Source organism: Mandrillus leucophaeus, unplaced genomic scaffold (assembly GCF_000951045.1).
Source record: "Mandrillus leucophaeus isolate KB7577 unplaced genomic scaffold, Mleu.le_1.0 Scaffold412, whole genome shotgun sequence".
Lineage (NCBI taxonomy): Eukaryota > Metazoa > Chordata > Mammalia > Primates > Cercopithecidae > Mandrillus > Mandrillus leucophaeus.
The window spans coordinates 1,614,047-1,623,726 of record NW_012104388.1 but is presented as its reverse complement, the minus strand read 5'-3'; the positions used below and the strand labels follow the sequence as shown (position 1 = coordinate 1,623,726).

General features: G+C 40.6%; 1 protein-coding gene across 1 annotated transcript in view; it reads right to left on the bottom strand.

The window, feature by feature from the left end:
* Window positions 1-8,879, bottom strand: part of TMEM165 (transmembrane protein 165) — a 23,728-nt gene extending 14,849 nt beyond the window's left edge. Inside the window, exon 1 of the mRNA XM_011992502.1 lies at window positions 8,774-8,879. Within this exon, the coding sequence (XP_011847892.1) occupies window positions 8,774-8,791 (18 nt within the window). The 5' untranslated portion in view covers window positions 8,792-8,879. The remainder of the gene's footprint in view (window positions 1-8,773) is intronic.
* Between the last annotated feature and the right edge of the window lie 801 nt (window positions 8,880-9,680).

Sequence of the window (9,680 nt, the reverse complement as noted above, 5' to 3'; positions counted from 1 at the left end):
ACTCTTGGAAGCATGTCATGAATTTTGCATTTGCGGAGCCTGGGAGGTCAAGCCTGCAGTGAGCAGTGATCCTGCCACTGCACTTCAGCCTGGGCGACAGAAAGAGACCCTTTTACTCATTCTTTTTCTTCATCTTTTTTTTTTTTTTTGAGAGGGAGTCTCACTCTGTCACCCAGGCTGGAGTGCGGAGTGCAGTGGTGCGATCTTGGCTCACTGCAACCTCCACCTCCCGGATTCAAGCGATTCTCCTGCATCAGCCTCAGAAGTAACTGGGATTATAGGCATGCACCACCACGCCCAGCTAATTTTTGTATTTTTGGTCAAGAGGGGGTTTCTCATCATGTTGGCCAGGCTGGTCTTGAACTCCTGACCTCAAGTGATCCACCCACCTCAGCCTCCCAAAGTGCTGAGGTTACAGGCGTGAGCCACCACGCCTGGCCAAAATTACCTTATTTGTTAGGCATTTGTGATGTGAAATTTAGTTATTAGCTATGTCTCATTAAAATTTGTATTAGTAACTTACGTGAAAGACCCGGGTATGTTTATTAAACATTTGAATGACATGAAGCTAAGAAAAATTTCATTAACACTCTGAAGGACAAATTAAGACCCACAAACCTCAGCAGGGTATAGAGAGCTGGTTCCAGCTAAGACAAGTTTAATACAAGTTTACACGGATGGTCCTATGCTGAAGTCTAAAAATATCTTAGAAGGTAAAGTGGCCTAGCCAGGCACCATACATCACGCCTGTAATCTCAGCACTTCGGGAGGCTGAGGCAGGTGGATAACCTGAGGTCAGGAATTCCAGATCAGCCTGGTCAACATGATGAAACCCCATCTCTACTAAAAATACAAAAATTAGCCAGGCATGGTGGCGGGAGCCTGTAATCCCAGCTACTTGAGAGGCTGAGACGGGAGAATTGCTTCAACCTGGGAGGCGGAGGTTGCAGTGAGCTGAGATCACGCCATTGCACAATGGGCAATGAGTGAAACTCAGTCTCAAAAAAAAAAGTGGGGGAGGGGAAGGAAAAGTGGCTAATGAAAAAGACAAACCAGTGTCTTGGCTGTCATTATGCTGAAAATGTGACAAAGCTACAAAAAAGCAGTAAGCTTTTTGCTTGAAGGAGTTAGTGACAAGTCCAACGTTATTCTATGCTGCTCAGACCTTTCCCAAAGTTCTATACACAGTTCTAAAGCACTGCACTGCCTTCTGAAGATTAGCAGAGATGTCAAAGACTCTAAAACCAGGGATGGCAAGTTACTGAAGCCAAAACCAAGCCTGTAAGAACAAAAAAATGTTTTTTTACATTTTTAAGAGGTTACAAGAAATAAGAAGAAAGAGAAAGGGAGGGAAGGTTGCTGGAAGGCAAGAAGGAGGGAGGGAAGGAAAGGAAGATTATGCATCAGAGATTGGTAGCCTGTAAATACATGGCCTAAAATATTTACTTTCTGGCAACTACAAAGTGTGCTGACTTGGCTCTAAAACAACCCCATGAGGGACCAGGAAGGACAGGGTATCATGTTCCAATAATTGGGAAAGTATATATGTGAATCTATCCAATGTATATGGTCCTAAGAGGCAGAACTAAAAAGTTACAGATGGCAGGTTTTAGCTTAACAGAGAGGAGAGATTTCTATCTCCAAAGAGGCACCTGAAGTTGGAATGGACTGCTAGAGGAGGTGGTAAATACCCTTCTCTTCTCAATGTCTGAGTTCCAGAGAAGGGAACCACCACTCCCGGGAAATGGGCTAGACAAACGGTTCTCAACCAGGGCGATTGTGTCTCCCAGGGGGCATCTGACAACGTTTGGAGACATTTTTAGTTGTCACAATCAAAGGGGAACTACTGGCATCTAGTGGGTAGAGGCCAGATACGCTGCTAAACATCCTACAATGCACAGGACAGTCAGTCCTTCCACAACCAAGAATGATGTATCCAAAATGTCAACAGTTCCCAGACTGAGATGACCTGAGCTAGATAAACCACTTCCAAAGGTCTCTTCCAATCCTAATAGCTTATTTTTAATTTTTAAAGCTTATGAATCTCTAGAAACCCAAGAGATAAAGAAAAAGAAACCCAAGAACACTGTCATTTTGGACAGGGTAAAAACAGATTTATTACAAAGGCCCTAGTCAGAGATAAGAATATAATTGTAAATTCTTAGTGTGCATGTCATTCCTTAACACATAACATAAACCTGATTCCAAAATTCCACAGTAAAGATCAGAAAAATTTAAGCATTACCATTAAGACTAGACCTCTGAGCTAAACACTGGAGAAATTTAACAAATTTAACAAAATGGTTGATTTTAATTTTAATTAAACTGCCTTGACAGCTACCTCTTAATGAATTAAGTTTAATTAATTAAGCAAGTATCATTTTAAGGGCTTCTCCACTACTATTTTGGTTCCATCTACATGGATGGTCCTTTAAAAATGAGCTTCCTGGCCGGGTGTGGTGGCTGACGCCTGTAATCCCAGCACTTTGGGAGGCCGAGGCGGGTGGATCATGAGGTCAGGAGTTCAAGACCAGACTGGCCAACATGGTGAAACCTTGTCTCTACTAAAAATACAAAACTTAGCTGGGCATGGTGGCGGGTGCCTGTAATTTCAGCTATTCAGCGGCAGGAGAATTGCTTGAAGCTGGGAGGAGGAGTCTGCAGTGAGCCGAGATCCCGCCACTGCACTCCAGCCTGGGTGACAGAGCCAAGACTCCGTCTAAAAAAAAAAAAAAAAAATGAGCTTCCTGCAGTGAGCTATGATGGCACCACTGCACTCCAGTCTGCGTGATGGAGCAAGCTCCCTTCTCAAAACAACAACTTCCTTTCTCTTCCAATATTAAGAATTCATATATATATATATATATATATATATAAGCATTTCAAATTTCAACTTGGCTCTGACACATTTTCCTCCTGAATATGCTTTTTAAAGGTTAGTGTAAAATTTCAGGATCTGAAATCCCAGAAAAATTTTAGGAATAAATATACACCATTTATGATCACTTAGCGCTAAGCTCAAACACAAAATGTTTACTTTTTAAATCAAACACAATAGCGATCAAAGCTACATAGTCTCATGGTTTTATAATTCCCAGCCATGAAACCTCAGCCACATTATTTCATCTCTGTTCCTTTGTGAAATGTAGGGATAAAATAAAATTTGCTTTAAACCGACATGCACCACATAACGACATTTTGATCAATGATGGGCTGAATATACAGCAGTAGTCCCATAAGATTACAGTACCAAATTTTTTACTGTACCTTTTCTATGTTTTTATATATATATATGATGTTACAACTGCCTACAGTATTTAATACAGTAACACCCTGTACAGATTTGTAGCCTAGGAGCCATACACTATACTGCTTAGCCTACGTGTGTAGCAGGTTATACATCTAGGTTTGTGTTGAGTACACTCGAGGACGTCTGCACAACAATGAAATTGCCTGATAATGCATTTCTCAGAACATTAAGTGATGCATGACTGTAAAACAAAACAAAATTTTAAAAAACTACATACTCTTAAAACTTTCCTATACACGAAACACAAGCAAAATAAACTTAAAGCTTGTTACATACTATGCTGGTCCTGGGTGGCCTAAATCATACAACCAACCATGGTGACAAGAACTTAAAAATGAAAAGTATCAGGGTACTATGAAGACACAAGATTTTTTAAAATTAAAATATTAACAGGATTAGAAAGTGATCCATTACCATTCCTTCACTGCTATGTGCAAGGATCATCATCTTTGTCTAATTCACCTTCACAGGGACACAGGGTAGTGGTTAAGTGTATAGGCTCTGGAATCAGACTGCCTGGGTTCATAGCCAAGGCATTATCAGTTATGGCATGACCTTGGGCCAGTAGGTACACCTCCCTAAGACTCAAGTTCATCTATAACATAAGGGCTACTTATGTCTCAAAGGGTTGCTGTGAGGATTAAATGAATAAAGCCCTTTAGGACGGTGCTCAGTACACAGTAAGTACTCAATTAGTTTTTGCAGTGCTACAAAATATGAACAGTTGAATCTTCCTGAAACTAATTTCACGTTACTTTACTGTTTTAAGAAACATAATGGTTTTTTCATACCAAATACTCGATTCCGATAACTATCCAACAGTTCGCACTGAAGCACATACCAGGTTCCCCAACTGAACCTGTTTCTCCATCCTGAAGCATGAGCCAGAGCAGAGTCTAACAAAAAACCATGCAGCCAAAAAGGTGGGCCACATAATGCATTTTTACATTTTCTGGTAGCCATGTATTTAAAAGTAAAACCAGGTAAAAAATTTAATAACATTTTACTTCACCCAATATATTCAAAATGCTACTATTTAAATTACAAGCAGTATTTTTAAAACTACTGAGCTATTTTAACATTCTTTTTTTCATACTAAGTCTTCAGACCCTGGTGGGTACTCACTGCACACCTCAACTCTGGATTTGCCACATAGCAAGTGCTCACAGCCACACGTACTCATGGCTCATGGTTACAGTGCTGGGCAGTGCAGCTCAAAAGCATGCCAGCCTTTTGCTAACCACAAGACTTTGGCCACACAGTCCTTTTTCCCTTCCCACCTCCTTTTCATTATCCCCCTCTTCATCTAGATTCCTCAAGGTCCAACTCAAGTAGAACCTCTTGAGAAAGGCCTATCCCAGCAACTCCAGCTCTTAACGATCCTGACCCACTACAATAAAACTGATGCAAACTTGTGGGCAATGAATATGGGAGGCCTATTACAGAAAAAAGTTCAAGATAGGAACACTCAAGAAATTGACCTTTTTGGATTACAAATATGTATAAATGTAATGCTATCATTTGTAATAAGGAGACAAAATAACTAAATGTCTGCTCGGTGGTTCATGCCTGTAATCCCAGCACTTTGGGAGATGGGTGGAGCCCTTGAGCCCAGCCAGGAGTTCAAGACCAGCCTGGGCAACAAAGTGAGACCCTGTCTCTACAAAAAATACAAAATTAGTTGGGTGTGGTGGCACACACTTGTAGTTTCCAGCTATTTGGGAGGCTGTGAGTTGAGAGGGATCGCTTGAGCCCAGGAGGTGGAAGTTGCAGTGAGCAGAGATCACATCACTGCACTCCAGCCTGGGCAACAGAGTGAGACCCTGTCTCCAAAAAAAGAGAAAGAAAAAAACAACTGAATGTCCATTGATAGAAAACTAGTTAAATAAATGGTAGATCCACATAACAATATTATAGAGCTAAAAAAATAATAATATTCTATATACTAATATAGAAAATCATTAAGATATTTTGAAGTTGAGAAAAAGTATATACTAAGTATGTGTGTATGTGGACGGTGTAAGTATTGTAAATACACACCAAGTCTCAAGAAACAAGTTAATGACGAATGTTTCCAGGAAAGGAACCAGAATGACTAGAACAGGGGTTGGCAAACTTTTTCTAGAATACAAAAAAGGAAAAGAGACATAACTTCTCACTTTACATTCTTCTGTATCTTCTGGAATTTTTAACTTTCACACCATTATAGACACATGCTATGCACCATTTCAAAAACCTCTTGACCCAACATCTTATGCCAGCTATGAAGGATCAATTTCGTGTAAGCTGTGACTGGCTTCGAGCAGGTCCAACCAAAAAGCACTGCTCTGTACTTACTCATTCACTACCTGGAAGTGTGGGGAGTTAATAGCTGTGGGGCAACCAATATGGAAGCTGGTTCTAAGATTCATTTCATAAGCCTCCTTGGAAGTTTCAGACGGATTCAGTACTAGTCACTCATGGAGTAGCTAACTTGAAAATACATCGGCCAGGCACGGTGGCTCAAGCTTGTAATCCCAGCACTTTGGGAGGCCAAGATGGGCGGATCACGAGGTCAGGAAATCGAGACCATCCTGGCTAACACGGTGAAACCCCATCTCTACTAAAAATACAAAAAACTAGCCAGGCAAGGTGGCGGGCGCCTGTGTTCCCAGCTACTCGGTAGGCTGAGGTAGGAGAATGGCATAAACCCGGGAGGCGGAGCTTGCAGTGAGCTGAGATCCAGCCACTGCACTCCAGCTTGGGCGACAGAGCAAGACTCTGTCTCAAAAAAAAAAAAAAAGAAAGAAAATACATCACACCTTTCCTGCATATACCTCTTTTCTGCACTGACAATGTGGAAGAATACAGGCATGTTCTGAGAACAGGAAGTAAACCATCAGAAGAATGGTTGGGGCAAGATTAGAAAGATAAACTGGGCCTCAAATCCTTCATGTTTGCGGACAAGCTCAGAGGCAAGAGGGAAGTCCTTACATATTTTGTGTAACACATAAACACGATCAAGGCACTGTGACCAATTATCAGGGCAGAGTGGAGAATACCAGCCACTGGATCAATCAGGAGGTCAGCTGCACGAAACCTGTGTTAAGGACAAATAAGAGAAGGAAAAAATTCTGCGCATGATGGAAAGAAAAACCACTAGACCTTTAAAAAATGTAGGTGGGCTGGGGGAATCAAGGATGGTGGTGAGGTTTTCTGACTGGTTGGCAGAAATATTAGTACCCTTAAAACGCTAGTATGTATTTAGTACTCTTATTATGTGTATTTAGTATGTCTTTAGTATGTGTGAAAGGGGAACAAAAACAATGGGTTTAGTTTCACATACATTCCACTTGGGGTGATAAAAAGCATTTCAAATGAAGGTTTGGAAGAGGTTATTGGAAATGGATCACCAGAGTTTAGCCTAGGACAGCTCAAGGTTGACAGCCTCCATGTCCTCAATAGGCTCTTGGAAACTACGACTTTAAGTGAAATGATGTAAAAGAAAACCAACTTTCTTTTCTAATCCATGTTATAATGAAACAACACTGAATTAAAATGACATGATTTGATGTCATTTCACTTAAAGTCACAATTTCCAAGAATCTATTAATGACATTAAGTGAGGACGTACTGTATCTGGTTGCTGGCAGCCCAAAATTATCAGCTAGAGATCTGCAAGTAGATGAGATTTCCAACAGATAAGGCAAAGAGATAAAGTTCAAAATATGTGCCTTAGAGAATGTCTTTATTTAAAGAAGATGGAGGGAGGAAAAAAATAGGAAAAAAAAACTATTTTAGATATTTCAAGAGCCAGGCAGCAACTAAAGCATCACAGACTGTCAGGTTAGTTTTGAGCTACTAACTAGATGCCAGATATTTTCAGATATATTGTTGCATTTGATACTCAAAAAAACTTAGGAGCTGTTTTAAGTTTTAACACAAGAAAACTGAGGTCAAACAGGCTTCATTATTCTTCCAAGTTCATACACCTGAGATGGATTCTTAAAAAGTAGAGAATTAACAGTGTCAAATGAGAACTGAAAAAGATCCCTGGATTTAGCAATTTGCTAACTTACAAGTTTCCTTCAAAAAATGGAATTTGTGGTGGCTCATGCCTATAATCCCAGCACTTTGGGAGGCCGAGGCAGGAGGATTGCTTGAGGCCAAGAATTCAAGGCCGGCCTGGGCAACATAGTGAGACCTCATCTACAGAAAAAAATAAAATAAAATAAATAAAATTAGCCAGGTGTGGTGGCATGCACCTGTAGTCCCAGCTACTTGGGAGGCTGAGGTGGGAGGATCACTTGAGCCCACGAGTTCCAGGCTGCAGTACGCTATGACTGTGCCACTGAACTCCAGCCTGGGCAACAGAGCAAGACCCTGTCTTTAAATTAAAATAAATAAATAAATAAATAAAATAAAAAAATAAAAAAAGAATTTCAAGAAAAAGTCAAGGACTGAAGCCAGATAACAACAGACTAAAGTGAAAATGCAGCAAATCCCCTAGTTAGAAGTTTGGTTTATAAAACTGAAGAAACTAATATGGCTGGGTATGGTGGCTCATGCCTGTACTCCCAGCACTTTGGGAGGCCGAGGTGGGCAGATCTGAGGTCAGGAAATCGAGAGCTGCCTGGCAAACATGATGAAACCCCGTCTCTACTAAAAGTACAAAAAAAAAAAAAAAAATTAGCCAGGTGTGGTGGCACATACCTGTAGTCCCAGCTACTCGGGAGGCTGAGGTTGCAGTGAGCCAAGACTGTGCCACTACACTCCAGGCTGGGCAACAGAGCGAGACACCGTCTCAAAAAATAAAAAGAAAAAGAAAGAAAAGAAACTAATAAGTAAGATTAAACGAATGACGTTTTTCTTTTCTAAAATAGGAGGAACATACGAACACGTGTCAGCAGACATAAAGGAAGCAATGGGAAGGGAGAAAATAAAGGCACTGAGGGAACAGAATAGGAACGTGGACACAGAGAGGAGGTACGCAAAGGATGACAGTTTTGTCCAAAACATTAAAAAGGCAGAAAGTACGGGCACAGAAGAAAATACTTCGATGCATACAGGGTTAGATGCAGTGTGCAATTCCAATTTTGGTATTCCACTATTCAGTTATACAGTGTTATATAATGGTAAGTACTGAGATACTAGGGTTTTGGTACAAATACCACTATTTCTGTGTTTTAATAATGTCTGAAACACACCTTATTTACATCTCGAGAGCAGGATTAACAACTTAGATTTTTTTTTTAAAAAACTTGCTTAATAAAAACTCTGTTCTAGTTAAAATTTTAATTCCAAATTTAAAAATTGTAAAAAAAAAAATGAAAACAGCACCTTCATTTAGAAAGTATTCTTTTATACTTTCATGATCCTCAAGAGAAGGAAGAAAAAGAAAATCAAAGAAAAAAGTAATTCCTATTCTAGTTCTAGAGTTCAAATGAACACAAATGTGACTGTATTGAAATTTGATACAGATACCTGCATCGGAATCTTCATCTATACATGATGAAACTAGAGAAAGATGAAGATGCTTTCTTTGAAACAAAATCTACAGCTTGCTACCAAGAAAAAGACTGATGTCCCTGCAAAAAAAAACAAAAACAAAGTTGCTCAATAAGTTATCAAACAACAGGTGAGACTATCTGAAGATAAAGGAGTCAGAAGAAAATGCTTACAATTTGCTTAGAACTTGTCTCCTGGGCACTACTAAGTCAAAAGAAGCTTCTTTTTAGGGGTTGGGTGCAGTGGCTCACGCTTGTAATCCCAGCACTTTAGGAGGCCAAGGCGGGCGGATCATGAGGTCAGGAGATGGAGACCATCCTGGTTAACACAGTGAAACACTGTCTCTATTAAAAATACAAAAAATTAGCTGGGCATGGTGGTGGGCGCCTGTAGTCCCAACTACTCGGTAGGCTGAGGTAGGAGAATGGCGTAAACCCGGGAGGCGGAGCTTGCAGTGAGCCGAGATCCCACAACTGCACTCCAGCCTGGAGAGAGCAAGACTCTGTCTCCAAAACAAAAAAAAAAGCTTTTTTTAAAACTTGTAAAAATGTGCACAAAAAAATATATGCACTTAGGCCGGGCACAGTGGCTCATGCCTTTAATCCCAGAAATTTGGGAGGCACGGTGGGTGGATCACTTGAGGTCAGGAGCTTGAGACCAACCTGGCCAACATGGCAAAATCCCATCTCTACTATAAAAACAAAAAACAGCTGGGCCTGGGGGCATGCACCTGTAGTCCCAGTTACTCTGGAGGCTGAGGCATGAGAACTGCATGAATCCAGGAGACAGAGGTTGAAGTGAGCCAAGATCTCGCCACTGCACTCCAGCCTGGGTGACAGTGAGACTCTGTCTCAAAAAATATATATATATAAAATATTATATA